The sequence below is a fragment of the Saimiri boliviensis genome, chromosome 1, assembly GCF_048565385.1.
Source record: "Saimiri boliviensis isolate mSaiBol1 chromosome 1, mSaiBol1.pri, whole genome shotgun sequence".
Classification (NCBI taxonomy): domain Eukaryota; kingdom Metazoa; phylum Chordata; class Mammalia; order Primates; family Cebidae; genus Saimiri; species Saimiri boliviensis.
Genome location: NC_133449.1, coordinates 90,902,909 through 90,925,973, shown reverse-complemented (window position 1 = coordinate 90,925,973; position 23,065 = coordinate 90,902,909). Strand labels below are relative to the sequence as shown.

At 47.9% G+C, this 23,065-nt stretch overlaps 1 protein-coding gene across 1 annotated transcript in view; it reads left to right on the top strand.

The window, feature by feature from the left end:
• Positions 1-23,065, top strand: part of SH3RF3 (SH3 domain containing ring finger 3) — a 360,128-nt gene that overhangs the window by 305,376 nt on the left and 31,687 nt on the right. The window contains exon 8 of the mRNA XM_010333743.3: positions 2,385-2,704. Coding sequence (XP_010332045.2) covers positions 2,385-2,704 — 320 coding nt within the window. The remainder of the gene's footprint in view (positions 1-2,384; positions 2,705-23,065) is intronic.

The window sequence follows — 23,065 nt, the reverse complement described above, 5'->3', positions numbered from 1 at the left end:
CACGCGAGGGTCCTGCCTTGCAGCTCTGAGGGAGACGAGGGCTGTGGGCAGGGGTGCTGGCACTGTGCCTCTGAGGTGGCCAGAGCCAGTCCTGTACTGATGGAGGCAGATGGAGTGGCCAGGAGGGCAGCGTGGCTGAGGAGAGATTATTAGGAGGTGAGGTTTGTGCTTTCCGGAACACACTTTCTTCTTTGGCACCTGGATGAGGCACAAGGAAGCCGGCCAGGAGGTGGAGGCCAGGTGCTCACAGCCCAGGGGCGCAGACCCTGGTGCAGTCCCGAGGCTGAGGGCCACACACTTCCCTGGTGGGCCTTCATCTGCTTCCAGGGACTCTGGGCCGAGGGAAGGGGAGTCAGACAGCTGAGGGGAGAGATGAATAAATCTCGAGGAGCGGCCTCTGAGTCAGGGTTTCCAAGGTGATTAAATGACCCAAGGCCCCTGGATCTGGATGATTGCCTGACCTGCTCTCCTTTTAAATGTGGAGCTGTGTTGGTGAGGATCAAATGTTTTAAGTTTCCATCCCAGCCGAAGACCTGAAAAGAAAGAAAAAAAAACACGTAAATCAGCCTTTCTGTATTTCACCTCATAGTAACAGCAGGCCGCCTGAGTCCCGGAGAATCCAGGATCACATAATTAGATCTTGCCAGCGCTTCACACACGGCTGTGTCAGAGGAAGGCCCGACTCCCAGATGGAGAGCTTTGTATGTCTCACAGCATTACTTCCCGTGGCCTCCAAATGCTGTTAGGATTAACGAGTACATAGTTAAGGGCTGAGAAGATTGTTTTTATTGCGTGTATTTTCTTTCATGCTCTGAAGCCATGAATGCCACAAAGTCTGCTGGTAGAAAATGATTACAGTGTGACATAATTTTTCTCTGCCTTAAGAATGCACAGCAGCTGGATGTGAGCTGCTTGGTGCTGCCTGGTCCATTTGGTATAAAGTGGTGTCTGATGCTTAGCCTGGGTCTCCACTTGGGCCAGAATAGCCCAGGACACAAGTCACCATTCCCCTGGGGGTGTTCATTCTCTCCCAGCCTTTGTTTCATCTTATTTATTTAGGAGATGATGCCTTGAAATGACTAACAAGCATAGTAGCCGGATTACTTTTAACATGGTGCTGTGTTTAGAGGGAACTGTATCTTTTCAGATGGGAGATTTTTACAAATGTTACAACTTTCAGTCCCTAACATCTTTAAGAAGTTTTTGCGGGCAGCAAGTGGCGGATCCACAGTTGTAAGGCTCCAGTTTTATAAACCTGGAAGCCTGGTGCTTCGACCTGCAGGCATAGCAGCAAATGCAGGCAGATGGCAGCAGGGTGGTGGGCAGCAATGTCTGCTGCTTTCTTCCTGCACTTGTCCCTAGCCAAGGCAGCTCTCACTTGCTCAGCCCTCACTCAGCAAGATTGTATACCCAGTGTGGAAACCAGGGACCAGCCAGGCCAGTTCAGGGGTCAAGAATAAGTAGAGTCAAGCTTGATCAGCTTGCATGCAGTGGTGCTTAATAATTCAGGGGACATCTTGAGGCTTCACCGAGTGCTTTCACAGACTTTACCTTTATAAGCATTTTAAACAATATTTCAAAACCATATTTTCAAACATTTTCTGAATCCTTCCGCTTATCACAGCAGAGAAAATTAGAGCAGGAGTCCCCAACCCCCAGGCCACAGATCAATTCCAGACTGTGCTCTGTTAGGAACTGGGCCGTACAGCAGGTCGTGAGTGGTGAGTGAGCAAGGAAAACTTCATCTGTATTTACAGCTGCTCCTCAATGCTTGTGTTACCACCTGAGTTCCACCACCTGTCAGATGAGCACGACATTAGATTCTCATAGGAGCACAAACCCTACTGTACATTTAAGGGATCTAAGTTGCATGCTCCTTATGAGAATCTAATGCCTGATGATCTGACACTGTCTCCCATCACCTCCAGATGGGACTGTCTAGTTGCAGGAAAACAAGCTCGGGGCTCCCACTGATTCTATGTTATGGTGCGTTGTATAATTATTCACTGTATATTACAATGTAGTAATAATAGAAATAAAGTGCATAATAAATGTAATGCACTTGAATCATCCCAAAACCATGCCCCTGCCCCAGTCTGTGGAAAAGCTGTCTTCCTTGAAGCCGATCCTTGGCATCAGAATGGTTGAGACCACTGCTTGGCAGGGTCCCCTGATCCCCTGTGCTTTGGAAGATAGGAATGCATTTTCAGGGTTTCTTGGCCTGTTTCTCCATCTGTGAAGCGGCCAGGTCTAGAGAAACTTCAGAGAGAGGCTGTGAGTGCTGGAGGAAGGAGCCTGAGACGAGTGTGCACTGCAGCGGCCTGGCAGGCCTGGCAGGTTACAAACTAACCTTTCAACCCGCTCTCTCTCCAACCCACCTCCAGCTGCCCACTCTGCAGCCCAGGCTCAGGACCGGCCAACTGCCACCGTGTCACCCCTGCGCACTCAGAACTCTCCATCCCGCCTGCCTGCCACCAGCCTCAGGCCCCACTCAGTGGTGTCCCCGCAACACAGCCACCAGCCACCAGTGCAGATGTGTCCACGGCCAGCCATCCCCCTCACGTCAGCAGCATCAGCCATCACACCTCCCAACGTCAGCGCCGCCAACCTCAACGGGGAGGCTGGAGGGGGGCCCATCGGTGGTCTGTCCACATCTAGCCCCACCAACATGGGATGCAAACTAGACGAGAAAAAAAGTGAAAAGGTAAGAGGCCCTCCCGGGACGCGCCCAGAGCTCAAGGCCAGCTGCTTGCTGTAACTCTTTGGCACTAGATGGCAGTGGCATTTTGTGCAGTTGAAGCTTGAATGTTGGCACCAAGTACCTGCCCCTAAATGAACCAGGCACGTGACAGAGGGAGCTGAACCACCAGAGCAGCTGGTCGGAGAAGAATCAGGCAGGCCTCAGGTGCTGGCTGGGCCAATGCAAGTCCAGCTACAGTTCTCATGCAAATCAGAAAAGGTTTCCCCTGCTGAAAATGCCTTAGTTCCATCTATTGTAAAATCATTGTAATATTTGTTAGTCTGAGATATTTATTGTCACGTGCTGGGATAGTATAATAATAAATATACAAATCTATATGTGCAGTGTGAACAGCACTTACTCCCTTCAATATGTCATCCTTGTGCCGTCCACAACCTGTTAAACCATACGGGACAGGCCTATTTCCTGAGGAGCAATGAGAAAGAGCAGGAGAATGCTGACCTGAGAGCTGGTGTGCATAGCATTTGTAGCTATTATTTTAGTCATGAAGGGCTGATTTCATAAAGGACAATCTCAGTCCAACAAACTTGCTCCAGTTGCCACCCAGCTAGATATGAGATTAACCAGGATGAGAAGCCAGACTTCTATGTCAGTGCTGTTCAGCAGAAACGGAATGCAAGCCACAAATCTAATTTAAAATTTTCTAGTAGCTACATTTTTAAAAAGTAAAATTAATTTTAAAAGTAAATTTAAAAGGTGAAATTCATTTTTATAGCCTATTCTATTAAGTCCAATAGCCAGCATATTATTGTTTCAACATGTAAATCTGTATTTTAAAATAGTTGATGAGATATTTTACTACTGTTTATTACATGAAGTTTTTGGAAGCCCATATGAAATCCAGTAAGCAATTCTCCAGGGCACAGGGCCCACGTACTGCCTGAGGCTGTATCCCTAGGGCGTTGGACTGGGTCCTGGGCCAGGACCGCTCTATGAATTGGCTTTGCTGCCTGAACAGGTTAGGGATTATTCTCTCTTGGCTTGACTGATTCTGTGAATCTTTTGACATCTTTCCTTATGAAATCAGTCTTTGGATCAGGATGTCTTAGCCAGGGCTTAGATGGGCATGCTGGGCACTAGATGGTGTGTTTTAGGCAGGGACAGCCTCTCCCTCTTTCTTGAGGACATTGTCAAACCCAGCGCTGACTGGGCAGGCTCTCTGCGCATCACCCGGGAGGCAGGTCCTGCTCCTCCATCCTCAACAAGAGCTGGGAACGCTGCAGACATGAGCCATGCCAGATTCTGTAGGGCCTCAGCACCTCCTGTGTGATTCAGTCCAGAGTGACGGTTGTCCCCATGCTGACTGGTGTGGCAGAGGTGCTCTCAGCCTGCAAAGTTCAGGTCTTCTCCAGCCTAACAGGGCAACTGGCATGAAGGGCAGTGGGTGCTCTGTATTTTGCGTCTATCTGTTTGAAGATCAGTTCCTTTCCACCAGCGCTGGTTAGGAGATGTGGCTAGGTCTCATCCTACCCTCTCACCTAAACATCCTTCCTTCTTCCGAGCTGCTCAGGAAAAACCAGTGGGCAGACTTGGAAAGAAGGGACGTAATAGTTCCTTAAGCATTTCTAGTTCTTTGCCCAAGAATCCTCTATATCTAGTTCGTGAAGCAGATGTGACTGGCTTCGATACGACCATTGCTGAGTGGGTTTCTGTGACACTGAGTCCTGTAGGAATTTACATGGAGGACCATGCTGTTCCCCATCATCAGCCACCTAAGTGTGGAGCTAATGAACACCAACTGGATCTGCTCCCACCCTGCTTGTTAGACATTTTGCAAATATTTTGCTTTCACTTAAGGTTTATGCCCTCTAACAGTTGTGCTATATCAGCAAAGAACACTTGAGTCCAGAGGACACCCCACCATCTGTCTTGATGAAAGGCATCATGCAGGGACACCCCGCCTCAGTGGAAAGCTGCGCATACAATGGCTCAGCCTCCTCCTCCCCTGACAGTTCCCGAGTCTCCATGGGCAGTGGAAGTGCACAGGCCACGCTTGGGGCTGGGCACATGCTGTGGACGTACAGGGAGTAGTCCACTCTGTGCTCCAGGTGGGAGGGGAAGTGGTCTTTGTGAAGCCGTGTGAGCTTGTGTCCAGAGGTTCAGCAAACCCCAGCAGTGAAGCACGTCACCTTCCCACACACTGTGTGTGTGCTTTTCATTCCCACCTCTCGTAACCAACAAAGATAGCACTGGTCTACAAAACCACCTGTGAACATTTTTCCTGTCTGTGTTCCCATTGAATTTCTCCTAATTTGCATCAAGACCCAAAGCATCTACAGCTGGCATTTGTAACAAAAGAGCAGAGATGATGGTCATTTCAGTCCGATGCTCAGAAGCAAGTGAGCCTGTGTGACCCGCACCAGGCAGGCTGGGCTGGGCTAGGGGGCTGGGGTGAGCATACTCCTTGGAGGCGCTCCCTGTGCCCCACCCCACCATGACTACATTGAACAGGCTTCCCAACTTGGGACAGCTCGGTCATAGATGTGCACATGTCTAATTATGGCAACATTTTTTAAGCATTTGGCAGTATTCTCAAGTCTGTTTCTGTTATATTTTCTTTGGGAAAAGACAATGAGCTCCTGGCTCCCACGTCCACCAAGACACATACCTCTGTGCAGTGCAGTTTCTTAGCGCCAATGCTGCTAAATTTCACCCGGGCCCTTCCTTGCATGTACCAGAGAGAAGTCGGGGTTGATGCAGCTCCTGGGTGCTGTAGAGTAGGAAGTAATTTTTTCCTAGGAACATGGGAGTTTTATGAGCCATATCCCTGGGTGTGGAGGAGGAAGAGGCCCCAAAACCAGCTGTGTGTTGTATGGTGTCAGTGGCTATGGTCAAGGTCCCAAGAGGCTGGTCCCCTGGAGGGTGGTCCCAGAAGGCTGGTCCCTGTGAGGCTGGTCTTTGGGAGGCTGGTGCCTAGGAGGCTGGTCCTAGGAGGCTGGTCTTGGGAGGCTGGTCCCCTGCAGGCTGGTGCTCTGCTGCTATATCCAGGAGGATTACGCCTTTGAGCTCCGTTCCCCGCATAGCCCAGTGTGGTGTGAAGGCCTCCAGGAATAATGCAAGTGCAGGCAGAGTGGCAGTTCTTTCCACAGACCGATTTCTGAGCCAGGGCTCCTCTCTGGGCCCAGGCATCTGCCAGCCTATGCAGGAACCTCTCCAGCCTACTCACCCAGGTCTCTTCCTTCCCGCCTGCCTGATCATATTGCTCCCTGCAGGGGCTGCCCTGTGGCCAGGCCCCCAGTACCCACAAATTACACAGTAGAACTCAAATCTGCTTTTAAAAGGTGGTCTGCAGGATTTAAGTTATTCTTTTGCACTTAAAAATGAATTTTGTGCTTTCAACAATCATGGAACACTTTCTATTATGTCCATCCATGACAGATTTCTCATTCTGAAAATGTATGAGCACATCAGCACCAAGTGATATGAACCTTCAGGGTACCTAAGTCCAGGGGAGAGTTATCCGGAAGAGAAGGGTGTCCATGCCTGCCAATGGGCTGTGTGCCGTCAGCATCCCTGACTACCTGGCTGGCTGTCACTCACTCGCTTACTTGTGTCCAAAACCGTGACTCATCTGTGTATTGCAAGGAGCATGAGGATGTACCTGGCAGAGCGCAGCCACATGGTTCATAGTGATAGAAGGGTTAACCCTGGCCTGGAGGAGCCAGAGTGTAGTACAGGTAAACAAGTGATTAATTGTAGGAGAGAGTAGGTGACAGGCCTGCATATGGGAACAGAGGGTCAACAAGAAAGGGGCCTGGTCAGCCTAGGTCAGGGGAGGCTTCCAGGGCACAGGTGGGAGATCCTCGGCTGAGGGCCAGCCTGAGCAGAGGCCAGAAGACGTGGCCCAAAGGTGAGGGCCAGGGATGAGAGAGGTAGCAGGTGACCCTGCGACGGCCTTGTTGCCAGCCGCTCAGCACTGAGAAATCTACTGGGCACTGGGCAGGAGTGTGCCATGGAAGTCCTGAGCACAGGACATGAGTGGTGCTCCTTGCTTCCTCGGGGTTCTGAGCCCCTTGCTGTCCCTGTGCAGTTGACCAAGTTCACACTGTGAGAGTGCTCCTGCCGCTGCCTGACTTCTCTGGAGCCCTCTCCTGGGTGCTGAGGTTCCCCAAGGCACTGGTCCGGCCAGGAGCTCCACGGCAGCATTCTTCAAATGGTCGATCCAGTGGATTGGGACCCGCATTTTTATTTAGATTGGATGGATAAACAGAATGAAACAGAGTAGGCGAGAACTTCATGCTGAGCATACAGTAGTGACGGTATACTGGGAGAGATTCTGTGTTGTTGTGTCGGGGCGTCCTGACATAAAACTTAATTCCAAAACATCTCAAAGCCTTGGGTCGACAGCCCCTGCTCCAAGAAGGCACCTGGTAATGTTTGTAGACTAAAGAGAATTGGAAAAACTGCTACCAGTAAGTTTTCACTCCCACGACTTATGGGAAATTCTTTATAGGTCAGGAAAAAAAAGTTAACTTTCTCTTTATGTGTCTAGTAGTTTTAGTTTCAGTGAGTAATAGAATATTGAAACTTGAAAGGGCCTTGAAAGATGTTTTCTATTAAAACTCTCCATTTTCCATGATGTTCCTGAGGCTCAGAAACCTTGAGAGACTTGCCTGGGGCCACACAGCATCGGCAGTGGAGCTGGCACAGGAATGCTGGCCTCCTGCCTCCTGTGTCAGGTCCAAGTGCTGACTGTGGTGACCTCCCCAGTCCCTGGGAGGCCATGGCCTGTCCAGGAGTCCCACCATGAGATGTCCAGGGGAGCGGCTGCCAGGAGACCATAAGGTTGGCCTTGGACGGAGTATGGGCCCTAGGTGTCTGCCTTCTGGGTCCACATTGGACTCAACCACAGCTGGAACCCATGTGACAGTAAATCACTTACCAAGTCCATGTGGATGGCATAACCTACATAATCAAGACTCTGCTAACCCAATTTGGTCTGCAAGCAACAGAGGACCTAACAGAGTAACCCATAATGACAACAGCAAGGCCTGGCCCTCAGCATGAAGGCTGAGGGACTCATGTATGCACCCACCCATTACATATATGTATATCTCATACATACGGCACATACACTTCTGATATTATATAGGATTATGATTATATTTTTAATGAAAAACCAGGAACATCCAATCTGAAGAAATCTTGAGGATGAAGCAGGTAGCTCTCGCTAAAGTGGAGAATCGCTGGCTTATAAATGTGTTTCCTGTCAAGTGGAGGCTCCCTGCCATAGGCAGACCTGTACTCCTCTATCCCACTTCTGCTGACAGGCAGCCTGGGAAGCCAGCCTCTGCCAGCCCTCATCCCAGCTTCTCCAGGGTTACCAGCGCCATTCACTTCCAGAGTGACAGCTACACTCTGCTGGCACAGGCTGGCCACGTGCTCCCTCCAGCCAGGGTCGGGAGGGGCCTGCTGCCACCCTGCAGACACGCATCAGAGGTAGAAGGAGCTGGATGTGACCTCACCCAGAACTGAATTCACCCACGGGGGGAACCACCATGCAGGCCTTAGAGGAGACCTGCCCCCCAGCCTGCTCATGGAGTCCTTCAACCCATGCTCTGTCTTCAGGTGCAGCCACAGCCTGAAGCACCCCTGGGCTCCCAGGCCCATGAGGGGTCTTGGGAACCTCTGTCCACCATGCCGTGGAAACCACCTCCACCCTGGCCACTTGTGCCTGGCAGCTCTGCTGGCCAGTGGCACTGGCGTTGGCTGGGCAGAAGGGCTTGCAGAGTCAGCCCCATGTGGCTGGGAGTACCAGCTACTCATGGCCTCTTCCTGCTCCCCCATTGTCAGGCTGCCTTCCGAGGGATAAGGAGAACTGGTGGGGCTGAAAACAAACCCATCCTGAAAGCATGAATCCCAGCTGCCAAAAGACAACATTCTGAAGTTTTCCAGGCAGCCTCTTTTGGAAGGCATATGTGGCTGGAACATCACTTCCCTGGTGACAGGGGTGGCAACCTGTTTCTCTAAGTTAGGAATGTCCCATCAGAGCACAGGCCCTGAGTAGGGTAGGGCAGTGGCCCAGCCTGGTCTGAGCAAAGGTCAGTGGTGGCCTGGAGGCTTCTCTTGTTATCTGCACCCTCCCAGGACAGCAAGTGAAGCTGGCTGTCCCCAGTTCTCCTGTGGAAACTTCGTGGCCGCTACATTGGGATGAAACTTCTGGATGTCAGCATGGTTGTGAGTGCCGGTAACCTTTCAGGGTGCAGTGTAGACATGAAGTCTAGAGAGGCAAGGTGACCTGCCACAGGCCACACAAGTACAACACTGGGAATGCGACCAGGCTCCGTGATACCCACAAGTGCTCACTCCCCGTTCTCTGCTACTGCTAGTCAGCTTCTCCTCTGGGGAGAAGAACTGAACCTTCAGGAAGTGGCAGGGACAAGGAAAGGAGCAGGAGCCACGGTCATCTCAACAGTGAGTAAGCTTGAATTAGGAGAAGGAAGGCACAGTGGATTAATCAGCACGGAGGCTGGAGCTGGGGTCGGCTGCCTAGTGTGAATCAGGCCTCCTATTTACCAACTGTGTGACTTCAGGAAAGCTCCTCCACCTTCCATGCCTCAGTTTCCACATCTGTGAAATGAGGATGATAGCACCTACCACCCTGTGTTGTTGGGAGGACTAAATTTAGTTTGATGAGAGTATACCATAGTACTTAGGACAAAAATATTAGAAATTATTATTAAGAATTTGATAGTTAATTGAAGTCTGGATCCCAGAAGAATTGTATGATCCAGACAGATGTAAAACTTATATCCCTGAGACTTTTGTGAAAGATCAAAGGAGGGGGGGTAATTTTGTAATTAAATATATATATATATATATATATATATATATATATGGATGTATATGCTTATCTGTCACCAAACTGAGAGATGCAGGCTACTCAGAAGGGAGCCCTAATTGGACAGTGCAAGCTATGTGTGAAACGGTATTTATTCATCTCCTCAACCCCTGGAGATTCCATCTCCTGATTCACTTATCCTGTGTCCACCAACAAACACAAGCAGAAAAAGATGTTCAAGATTTCAGTTTTATACCTTACCTATGGCCTGAACAATGAAGGGAACTCAAGAAAACTGTTATTCAGAAATAGGGTTTCAACTGCAAAGCATTAAAACCAAAATCCATTTTTAAAATAATAATACACTTTAGAAAAGGAAAAGGATTTGTGAGTCACGTGTAATAGCTGTGCGGGTTCTGCCACCCTCCCCAAACAGCACTGACTAATAACACATAACTAATCAGGATTACTGTGGGTCCGACACTCTAGAGCCACATGAGCTGGGCAAGCAAGCAGTGCGTGTGACAGTGTGGCTGGGGCGGGCGATGCACACACTGCGTGGCCGGGAGCCCCTGGCACAACTCGATTTTTCACGTCAAGTCTAGATTCTGTTCTGCAAAATTCCGCTGCTGTGACTGCCTTCTTTTTCAACGGATATATTCTCACACTGCTTTCAAAGACACAGGATTTTTTTTCCAGTTGTCCATGCCCAGAAAAACTCAGTGATGGCATCAGTTCAAAAGAAAAACAAGCACACACCCCATAAACTACATCAGAAGGTAGTGCCCACATGTTGGACCCGGCCATCTGTCCCTCCCAGAAGGCAACAAAGTCAGCATGGCCTGGCATCTCTGAACATTCCGCAGCACTTGCCAGTGCTTTCCATTTCGGTCCCACAACTGAGGGCAATGCCAAGAGAGAACAGAGAGTGCTGGGTCAGCATTCTGTTGGTCGTGGTTTTATTTATTTATTTATTTATTTTCCGGCACTCAGACCATGTGATGGGGGCACTCTGTCACCTCAAGGGAATAAGACAGCTTCATACCATCATCTCCCTCTAGGGGAAGCCACTCCTGGGACAGATTTGTTTTTATTTGCCTGATAAGTTATGTGCTTGTTTAGTAATTCCTTCCAGGCCACATCTTAATAAATTACAGGATACATTTGTATATAGAATAAGAATGAAACTCACTAATCTTTTCAGAGGATTCACACTTTATCTGGATCTCAAATAGAGCCGATAGGTCAACTTCATGAAGATGTTATTGCTATAGTATTTCTTTGTAAGACCAGTAGAAATGGCTAGATTTACGGCTTCATCACCTGCCTTCTAACTCTTACCTGTTCTCACCTTCACTTTAAGGTCACCTTACAACTCCCCTAGACTTTGTTTAGTGTTAAAATGAGAATAATGTCTTTTTCTACTCATGGAAATATTGTGAAAATTAATTATTGGTTTGTTTCAGTCAGGAGACTCCTGAGAAACAGAACCAGCAGGGGTGGGGGCGGAGGAAGAGAGAGAGATAATTAAGTTATTTATTTTAAGGAATTATGTGATCATGGAGGCTGGCAAGTCTGAAATCTGTGGGGCACCCCAGTCAGGAGTTGATGTGCAGTCTTGAGGCAGAAAACCATTGTCCACAGGATGCCTCTGATTGCCCTTAAGGCCTTCGGCTGATTGGGCGAGGCCCACCCACGTCATCAAGTCATGAGCTTTCAGTAATCTCCTTTACTTAAAGTCAACTGGCAGTAGACGTTAACACATTTGCAAAATGCCTTCATAGTGACATCTAGATTAGTGTTTGCCCACACAACTGGGTACCTACCTAGCAACACTGACATAAAACTCACTATCACCATCCACCCATTGTCAGCTTGACATCTCTCTAAACTGTAAGTTTCCACAAGAAGACAAAAGCGAAGTCGTGCTGCTGCCTAACATACTGCAACAAGTACACCTGAGTAACCAATAGTGCACACGCCCTTCCCAGAAGAGGATTCAGAGTCTCTGAGTGATGCTTCCTCTTCTCCTTTATATCCTGAACTTAAATACTATAATATAGTAATCATATCATATAAAAGTCAGTATAACTTAAAGATACTGCTTCATTGAGATAAGAAAGAGAATAAAACAAAGATACTGCTTAATATACACATTCACACAGGTATAGTCAAAACAACATAGGAGGAAATACAACAATTACAATCTTCATTTCTGTAACTGTTCACATGGTCTTGGCTGGTATTTATAATTACTTTGTCTACTATCCAATCTGTATTCCCCTTCCCTTCAGAAAGCGCCTCAGGGGACATGGAATCTTACTTGATGGGGTGACCCAGACCTTCACTTCTGAAGGGTCTGGGCCATTTGTAGTCCTGTCTGGATTGCGTGGTTGTAGTTTCCCATTGACCTCAGTCACAAGGCATTGTGATTGAGAGCACGCTACGAGACACCCTGAGGGATCTCCTGTGTTCCGGGCATGCTCTTGCCCACATCCACTATGGAGTGCAGTCCAGTTTCCTGCAGTGCTCAGGATCCGTCACTCCAGCCAGCATAGTAGTTCCCATCTTTGCCTTTGATTCAGAGGCACAAGGATCCCCAAATTGCTGGGTGGCAGCAATGGAATCATTGTTGTATTTCCTCGTAGCAGCATTTCTCCCCCTGAAACTAAGACCTCCAGATTAGTAGAGCATAGTGTTGTGAGAACAAGAAGCAGACATTTTGCCAGTGGGTCACTAGGGGTCATATTGAGTAGTGCCACCCCCATTTCTGCCCCCTGATTCCTGGGCCCATGAGTCCTGGCTATAGGAGAAATAGCACCATATATTAGATGCTGATTCAGAGCATACGCAGCCTTCTGGAGAGTATTGCCCCAGCCCTGCAAGGGACTGTCACCCAGATGGTGCTGTTACTGAGTCTTCAAAAGTTCGTTTCATCATTCTATCAAGCCAGCTGCCAGCACAATGGGGAGCATGGTGGAGCCAGTGAGTGCCATGAGCACAAGTTCATTGCTGCACTTTGTGTGCTGTGGAGTGAGCTCCTCAACCACAAACAGTGCTGTGTGGAATACTGTGATGGTGGCTAAGGCATTCTGAAGCCCACGGATATTCACTTTGGCAGAAGCATTGTGTGCAGGGAAGACAAATCCATATCTAGACTGCACAGCGTCTGTTCCGCTAAGGACAAAACACTGCTGCCCCTTCCTCGATGGAAGTGTCCAAGGTAGCCTCCCTGACCCCAGGTAGCTGCTGAGCATCCTAGGGAATAATGCCATTCTGAGGACTCATTGTGGTTCTCTGCTGCTGGTGGATTGGACACAGTGGTGGCCGTAGCCAGGTGGGCCTTGGTGAGTGGAAATCCATGGTGCTGAGCCCAGGCATCACCTCCCTCCACAGTGGCTGCTCTGTTCACGGGCCCACTGAGCAATGACAGAAATGGCTGAGGAAAGAGGCTCAGTCATTGACTGCACTCCACAGAATCCCGTCCGTGAGATTACTAAAATCCTCCTCTGCTGAGGTCACCCTTTGGTGAGCTTTAAGTGGGACACAAATTTTACCACGTTTTCCCGTTCGAAGAGGTCTTTTCACATGTGCTTTTCCAATTTTCTTGTCACCAATTTTCCAATTATGTTTCTTGTAAGTCCTTGACCAACCAGCCAAACCATCAGCCACCGCTTACGAATCATTAAACAATCAGACTTCTAGCCACTTTGCCTTCCCAGCAAAGTGCACAGCCAGGGGCACGCCTCGAAGTTCTGCCCACTGAGAGGCTTGCCCTTCACCGCTTTCCCTCAGGGATGTCCCAGAGAGAGGCTGCAGCTGCAGCTGCCCACTTTCAGGTTTCGCCTCTATATCTTGCAGAACAATCTGTGAACCAGGCTCAAGTCTTATTTTCCTGTGCGATCCTTTGGGCTGTCCAGGAGGCCACAGGTGCAGGCTGGGAGAGAGAAGGCAGCATAGCAGGAGTGGAGACCATGGGCATTTAGGGCACTTTCTCATGTAACTTAATGGTGCCTTCAGGACCTGCTCTAGCCCAATCACATATCTCTTCTTCCATTTAGTGATGAAATGCTGCTGTGCCCACTCAGCTTTATGCTTGGTGGGTCAGATAACACCAGTTCATGGTGGGCAGCTCTGGTTGTATGGTAACTGGTGGCTCATGGTCAAGCATTTAGTCTCTACCAAGGTTCAGTGGCAGAACAAGAGCTATCTCTCAGAAAGAGAGTAGTTGTCCTTGGAAGACAGCAAAGCCTTGCTCCAAAATCCTAAAGACCTATGCTGTGATTCACCTGCCAAAGGCTTCACATAGCATCCCTCCCTGTCTGCCACAGGGGCGCCTCAGGCACCATTGGGTCTGCTGGAGTAGAGCAGCTTGCACAGCAGCCTGGGACTGTTGCAGAGCCTTTTCCTGTTCCAGGTCCCACTCAAAATGATCGATTTTGGGGGTCACTTAGTAAATGGGCTGAATTAGTACACCCATCTGAGGAGGATTTTGTTTCTAAAAATTCAAAGTGGCCCACTCAGCCACTCAGCTTTTTTATTCTGGCTGTGGGAGGAGCCAGATGCAGCTGCTTTTTCTGCACCTTACAAGGGGATGTCTCAGTGTGCCGCTACACCACCGAACCCCTAGAAATTTCACTGAGGTAGAAGTCCTCCAAAATTCAATCTGATTTATTTCCCATCCTCCAACATGCAGGCGTCTTACCAGCAAATCTAGAGTACTTGCTACTTCTTGCTCACCAGGTCCAGTCAGCACAAGGCCATCAATGTCATGAGCCATTATGACATCTTGAGGAAGGCAAAGGTGATCACCATCCCTGCAAACTATATTGTGACACAGAGTTGGAGAATTGATCTACTCCTGAGGTGTGTTGCTGGCCTTGCCTGCTGGAAGCAAACTGCTTCCATCTTTATTGACAAAAAATCACTTACCAGAATAATCACCGCATACCAGTTACCAAGAGGTGTGGTGGGTTAATTTGCTTAAACAATGAAACCATATTGATATGGCTTCCGCAATTGGAGTCATACCTGGTTAAGCTTATGATAATCCGCTGTCATTCTCCATGATCCATCTGTCTGGCACAAGCAGATCACCACCGCTGTATCCTTCAAGTCTTTGATGGCGGCACCAATCTCCGCAGTACCTCCAGGAATGTGGTGCTGCTTTTGTTTTACAATTTTCTGAAATAGAGGCAGGTGAGTGGCTTCCACTGGCTTTTCTCACGTAACAGCCCTCACTCCGTAAGTCAGGAAACCAATATGAGGATTCTGCATGTGCTGAGTATGTCTAGGCCAATTATGCGTTTCAGAACTGGAGAAAATCCACAGGATGGGTTCAGGGCCACACTGGAACCCTTGTGAGAAAGACATGAGATAAAACTGTACTGATCACCTGTGCTCCATAAGCCCTTCCCTGACTAGCAGACCGTGGTGACGTTAGGATCGTTCTTGTGAACTTAGGATCAGTTCAGATCCAGTGTCCAGCAGTTCCTGAAATCTGATTATTTTCTTTGCCCTAATGTGCAGTCACCCTGTGAGGGTAGATCCCTTTGGGAAAGGCTGGGAGAAAGATTAACAGTGTAAGTTTTTGGTAAGGCAGTGGGGTCTTTCCTCAAGAAGACCTAAGCTGTAAATTCAAGGGGTTTTGGGTCTGTAAAGTAGCTCTAGTCTGGGAATTGATTGAGGTGCTGCGACTCTGTTTTGTGATTTGAGTTACACTTCTCTTCACCAGACCTAGAACTCGGGTTTATACAGCTCAATTAAGAATTTAGTAGACAGCCCATCTATTTCTCTTCTAGGAAAAGGATGGACTGCCAGTTGCCAGTTGATTACTGCCTTGACTGTGCTGTCTGTTTGGGTAACTTGTCTCACGGTATTGCTGCCTAGTTGGCCTTGTCTTTGGTAGTTGCGTGCCATCATGTGAGCCCGGCCCTCTTCCTCTGGGGCCCGGTCACTTCCAGGTATTCCATGGCCATAGTTCCCACTGTAAGGTCCAGCCTATGGAGAAGTGTGACCCCAGAGCTTTTCAAGGGTGCAAGGACTCTCCCCCGAACATTTGTTTCTCACAGTCGTGGTGAAAGGGTGTCCTCTGGACCCTCCTGGGATGGGAGGCAATATTAATTACTTCCAATTTCCAATTATTGTGCAATGTGGTAACAAACAGGCACTCTGGAAGCAATGGGGAAGAAGCCATCAGTCCCCAGGCTCACAGAAGAGGAGGTGTTCATGTTTGTTTCCACTGTGGTCGAGCTGTCTGAAGCTTATAACACCTTGGAGAGATCTGGCTGCAAATGTTTGTATTAGGAACATGGAGAAGGATGCCGTGTGACATGGAGAGATGCAAGGGAACTGTCCCTCAGTGGAGGCCCCTTTCTCCCTGTCACAAATCTGATTCCCTGAGCTGGGCTTTCAGGACTCTGACTGCCAGAGGCGGCATAGACAGGGCAGGGGCAGACATTCAGAGGCTTCTCTTAGGAAGAAGCAGCTGTACAAAGTGTGCCTGGCAAGAGGTCACCAAGGGAGAAGGAAGAGACTCTCTCAGGAGGGTCCCCAATTCACAGAACATAGCTCTGGAAAGGAGAGCAGATGGCATCTGTGCTGGTAGACCCGCCAGCCCCACCCAGCCAGCAGGCCAGGCTGCAGCATTTTTACAGGGGATCATTCAGGTCCTTCTAAAATACCTCCAGGGACAGGAGCTCACCACTTAATGAGGAAGCTTGTTTTATGGCTGGACTGACCTATTCGTTAAAAGATTCATCCTCTTGTCGAGTAAAATCTACAGAGTCTATACACATAGATACACATCCACACACACATCCACACACACACACACACACACACACACATACATACATGAACACATACACACAAATAACCTTCACATGCAAGAACATATTTGTGTGCACACATCTACATGAATGGACAACATGCATACACATACAAACACGACTACACGTACACATACACATTCGTGTGCATATAAAATACATGTACATGCATGTAAACATGTATACACATACACAGATGCATGCACACATGCATGCACGCATAGCCTCACATACATACACATCCTACAGAGTTAATCCACTTCTTCCAATTCTGCTCCCTCAAAATTGAATTCCTCTTCTAAAAATAGCCCTTCTGATATTGGAAGTCATCCTTCCAAGACTTTTTTTAAAAAGAAATTTTATTTTTAGAGAAAACTTAGGTTCACAGAAAAATTGAGCAGAAAATATAGAAAGTCCTCATATACTCCCTGCTCCCACACATGCCCAACCTCAGCTACTATCAGTGGCCTACACCAAAGTGCCACATGTGTCAGGATTGATGAACCTACCTTGACACATCATTACCCAATGTCCATAGTTTACATTAGGGTTCACTCTTGGTGTAATCCAGTCTATGGGTTTTGACAAACGTATAATGATGTGTGTCCACCATTATAGTTTCTTACAGAATAGTTTAACTGCCCTAAAATTCCTCTGTGCTCTGCCCGTTCATCACTTTTTCCCGTCTAACTCCTGGCAACCCCTGACCTTTTTACTGTCTTCATAGATTTGCCTTTTCCAGATTGTTATACAGTTGGAATCATACACAATGTTGTAGACTTTTTGCATTGGATTATTTTATTTAGTTGTGTGCATTCAAGTTTCTTCCATGTCTTCTCATAGATTAGTAGCTCAGTTCTTTTTAGAACTGAATAATATTCCATTGTCCAGATGTCCCACAGTTTATCCATTCTCCTACCGAAGGACATCTTAGTTGCTTCCCAGTTTTGACAATTAAGAAAACAGCCACTATAAAAATCTTGTGCAGGTTTTTATGTGGACATAAGTTTTCAACTCATTTGGATAAATACCACGAAGGAAGATTACTAAGAGTATAAGAATATGTGCTGAGACTGGTAAAAGTACGTTTAGTTTTGTAAGAAGCTGTGAACTCTCTTTCAAAGTGTCTGCACCATTTTGCTTTCCTACCAGCAATGAATGAGAGTTCTTGTTGTTTCATATCCTCACCAGCATTCAGTGTTGTCAATGTTTTGGATTTTTGCCATCCTAATAGTTAAGTAGTGTTCTCTCATTGTTATTATAATTTGCAATTCCCTAATAACATCTGTATTAGGCCAGGGACAGGAGCTCATTAGGGAACTGCAAATTATAATAACAATTTCTTGCACTGCTAGCAAGAAGCACCTGAAACTGGATAGTTTATAAAGAGAAGAGGTTTAATTGGCTCATGGTTCTGCAGGCTGTACAGGAAGCATAGCAGCTTCTGCTTCTGGGGAGACCTCGGGAAGCTTCCAATCATGGCAGAAGACAGAGGGAGCAAGGAGTCTCACATAGCAGGAGCAGGAGAAAGAGAGAGAGGAGGTGCTGCACACCTTTAAACAATCAGATCTCTTGAAAACTTACTCACTGTCATGAGGAGAGCATGAAGGGGATGGGGCTAAATCATTCACAGGAAGTCTGCCTCCATGATCCAATCACCTCCCACCAGACCCGACACTGGGGATTACAGCTTAACATGAGATCTGCTGGGGACACAGACCGAACCGTATCAACACGTAATGCTGAGCATCTTTTCTTATGCTTATTTGCCACCTGTACATCTTTTTTAATGAGATGTCTGTTTAGATCTTTGCTGAGTTTTTAAGTTTTCTTACTAAGTTTTAAGAGTTCTTTGTATATTTTAGATATAACATAGTTGTCTTTTGCAAATATTTTCTCTTGGTCTGTGACTTGTCCTCCCATTCTCTTGACAGGGTCTTTACCAGAGCACAAGCTGTTAATTTTCATGGAGTCTAATTTATTAACTGTTTCATAATTGTATCTTTGGTATTTTATCTAAAAAAGCGTCACTAAACCTAAGGTCCTCTAGATTTTTTCATGTGTTATCTTCTAGGAGTTTTGTAGTTTTGCATTTTACATTTAGGTCCACAATTCATTCTGAGCATGTGTGTATGTGTGTGTGTGTGTGTATGTGTGTGTACCTATGTGTATGTGTGTATATGTGTGTATCTATATGTGTGTGCATGTCTATACACGTGCATGTATCTATATGTGAGTATGTGTCTATATAGTGTATATATGCGTGTATGTGTGTGTCTCTATGTGTGTGTTTATGTCTCCATACTCTGTGAGAGAAAGAAAGAGGCTGCATATTTAAAAGATGAGGCTGAGAACTCTCCTGCTCTGCTTGTGGAAAATGGCACAACTATCTGGGATAATAGTTCAGCAATTTTTTAAGAAGTTAAACATGCTACCTATCACTCAGCCATTCCACTCCTAGGAGAAGCGGACCTACACAAAGACAAACACAAAGGCTCATCCATGAGGGATCCGGAGCAGCTTTATTTGTGACAGCCTCAGACTGGAAATGGCTGAAATGCCAATCAGTCGATGAATGCATGCACAGATGGTGGCTCAACCCTGCAAGGGGGCACCACCCAGCAAGAAAAAGAAACCAGCTGCTAATACACATAGCAATGGAACGGAAGCACAAAATCAGTCAAGAGCCAGACAGAAAGCAGAGTAGCCAATGGAGGGTTCCACGTCTATAAAACTTTGGAAAATGCACGCTCACGTTAAGTCACAGAAAGCAACTCAGGGGTTTCCTGGAGGCTAGAAGAAGCCTTGGAAGGATGGCAGGATTCGGGGGACTGGGCCCACAGGGAGGGTGGTGGGAATGCACATCGCCCAGATGGTGGGGCTGCTGCACGGGCATCTGCTCTGTCAAAACTTGTCAAATATATATTTTTAAAAGTTAAGACAGCACTTTATTTTTAAAAAGAACATAATGTATTTTTAAGTATATAGATTTTAGAGCCAGAAGAAAGGCGAGCATGATTTCCATATCTATTTGAGAAGGAGCATTTGAAGCAGCTCCTCTCTGATCCCACTGGGCACCTCTCTCTGGATCTGACCATTCTGCAGTCCCCTGGCAGCAGTCAAGACAGCCTGCACCACGCGGAGGAACAGAGCCAGGCTGAGCACCCTCTGCACCTATTCATGTCCCATGCAGACCTCACCTGCCCATAGCCAGCTGCACCAACACCCCAGCACGCAGGCCAATGAACACGCTCCAACTCCGTGCAGGCTGTGGGGGCAGAGGCCAACAGACCCTGGAGGGCCTCCTCAGAGCAGGAAACATTTCAGCCCTGAAGTGACACACATCACATTTGCCCACAAAGATTCCCACAACTCATTAATCACAACCACCTAGATACAGTTGTGTGTCACTTAACGAAGGGAATATGTTCTGAGAAATGCATTGTTTGTCAGTTTTGTCTTGTGAACGTCACAGAGTGGACTCACACAAACCTAGATGGCACAGCCTATGACACAAACAGGCTGTATGGTGTAGCCTCTGCTCCTGGGCTAAAACCTGCACAGCATGTGACTGTGTTGAATACTGTAGGCAACTATAACACAGCAGCAAATACCGTGTGTCTGAACATAGCTAAACATAGGAAGGGGAATGTGTTGCATGTGATGTTAATGAGGGCTGCGACATCACTAGGCAACAGGAATTTTTCAGTTTCATTATCATCTTCTAAGACCTCCACTGTGGTCGGTCATTGACCAAAATGTCCTCATGTAACACATTACGTTACTTGGTCCTACCAGATCCCAGATTGGACAGGAAGCAAAATGTTACCATGTGCCTGCCAAGAAGCCAGCACAAACGATGACCAGTCAGTATAAGAAAGAAATTGGGCTGGGAGTGGTGGCTCACACCTGTAATCCCAACACTTTAGGAGCCTGAGACACGTGGATCATTTGAGGTCAGGAGTTCTAGACCAGCCTGGCCAACATGGTGAAACCCTGTCTCTACTAAAAATACAAAAATTAGCTGGGCATGCTGGTGGGCAACTGTAATCCCAGCTACTGGCGAGGCTGAGTCAGGTTAATCCCTTGAGCCCGAAAGGAAGAGTTTGCAGTGAGCCAAGGTCACACCACTGCACTCCAGCCTGGGCAACAAAGCAAGACTCCATCTCAAAAAAAAAAAAAAGTTAAATTCCAAGCTTTTTCTCATGGTGAGGTTTTTAACCCTCTACAGCTTTGATACTGGAACTGCCTCCCCACTTAGTGCTGTTCTCCTGGAACTACTAGAAGCATGTCAAGCTCAAGGTCTTTTAAAGGGTCCCAGCCACCGGTCTTGGCTCAGGAGGCTATGGGAGCAGGACCAGGGGTGCAGGCTGAGGACACAGGCTCTGCAGGGCCTGTGGTGTGGCTTTGCACCTTGTAGCCCACACCATGCCTTTCTCCTCCACCCCAAGAATCCAGGCCCCTGCAGCATTCCACAGCACGTGCATACACAGCATGTTCCTTCTGTGCACTGTGTGTTATCCCAGAATATTCATGAATGGGTGAGAATTTATCAGGAGGGAAGGGCCCGGATCTAACTAATCCCTAAAGACAGCACCTCACTGTGTCCTCCACTCTGCATCCTGGGGTGTCTGGCATAGGGCTGGGCCTCTGTGGCCCCTTATCAGCCCCAGTGCTTTGCTTTGGGGCCAGAATTGCCTGCCTGGTCTGCTGCTTTTCCATGCATGGATCCGCTGCTCTGTCGAGGAAGGGTTTGACAGTAATGCCTGTTGTGCAGGGGCCACAGTGATGTGTGCTGTGGAATGGTCTTCTGTGGCCTAATTTCATCAGAGCACAAAACTTAGGCTGCCTAGAAAATAAGTTACTGTGTCCTCTGTGTGTGACTTCTAGGTGGGCTGGCAGTGGGAGCTGGACCCCAGTGGCTCAGAGTGACATCAAAGCACTGGTCTTGTGTACTTCTGATTAAGGGCAAATCCGAAAGCTCCAGAAACCCAACAAGAAAAGAGTAATAAGGCTGGTAGAATGCTGAAAAGCTTAACCATTATGTTTTTTCTGGGCAAAAGGTCTGACAGATCTCCTGAAGAAAAGCCAGAAAACTGCTTTTACTCAGGAGGTAGATCCGAATTTTTTCCAGCTGTTGGTTATGTGTGCAGTTTAGAGCCAGGCGTTTGTCCACTGCAATCACAGACGGCCTCAGACATTCTTCTGTGGGGGGTCTGGGCCTGGAGAGCAGTGTTCTCAGAGTACTTTCCAGAACATGTGAGCTGTTAAATGAACCTATGAGCGGATGTGCTGGATCAACTATGAGCTGGAATTACTTAGTATGGACCATTTTACTATTCGTGCATCCTGTTTGAGAGTTAGCCGAGCCCGTCCTGGTGTTGGTCAAGCACTGAGCTGTCTTGTGGCTAATGACAAATCCACCTTCTCAACCACAAGGATTCCTTGTCCTCTCCGGGGTGACAGGGTGCTGTCTCCTCACCAAAGGCTCCAGAGACCTCACCACAAAAAGAGATGAGGAATGATTTATTTCCTCATCAGTAAGTGGCAGGAGTTGGAAGGATGACCCACTGCGCCCTGCAGCTCTAGCCATTTGTGAATCCATGCTTGCATTTTGGGTAGACTCCCGTGCCATCTGTAAGATCATCCTTTACAGTTTTGCTGAATCTCAACAAATCCCTGGAAGCACCTTGTCAATCGTTGGTTCTCAGAATTTGCCATTCTTTATTTCACATCTGGGGAGACATCAGTTGCCCTCTGGTCATTCATTTATTTTTTATCCATTGACTTAACAAAATATTTGTGGAGCACCCACTTTGGGACAAACCCTGGCCCAGTGCTCTAGCCAGAGCTGAGCAAGGTGGTCTGGAGGAGGACAGGGAATTACACCAATCTCCCTGGACTGGCTCTGATAGTGCCATGTGCGGGGTGCCTGGAAACCAAGAGACAGGGCTCCTGATGATGCCCAGAGCATTTTGGTGAGGCTGGGAGGGGACTTTAGGCCGAGGCATGAAGTTGTATGTGGCTTGCTTGCTGCGGCCTGCGCTGGTGGAGGATGGGTCATCACAGAAGTAGCAGAGTCAGAGGTGTAGACATGCAGGAAGTAGAGGCCTCGGCCCAGCCACCCCTGTTCCACAGGCCACAGATTAGAAATACCCTTTGTAGGGAAGTCAGCTCCACGTAAACAAAGGATGCTGACATTTCATTCCTCCCCCTTCAAGATAAGAAATCTCTTAGGCCGGGCGCAGTGGCTCAAGCCTGTAATCCCAGCACTTTGGGAGGCCGAGGCGGGTGGATCACGAGGTCAAGAGATCGAGACCATCCTGGTCAACATGGTGAAACCCCGTCTCTACTAAAAATACAAAAAATCAGCTGGGCATGGTGGCGCTTGCCTGTAATCCCAGCTACTCATGAGGCTGAGACAGGAGAATTGCCTGAACCCAGGATGCGGAGGTTGCGGTGAGCCGAGATCGTGCCATTGCACTCCAGCCTGGGTAACAAGAGTGAAACTCCGTCTCAAAAAAAAAAAAAAGAGAGAGATCTCTTCTGTTGTCTGAGGCAGAATTAGTCCATTTTCACACTGCCGTAAAGAAATACGAGAGACTAGGCCAGGTGCAGAGGCTCACGCCTGTAATCCCAGCACTTTGGGAGACCAAAGCAGGCAGATCACTTGAGAGTTTCAGAGCAGCCCGG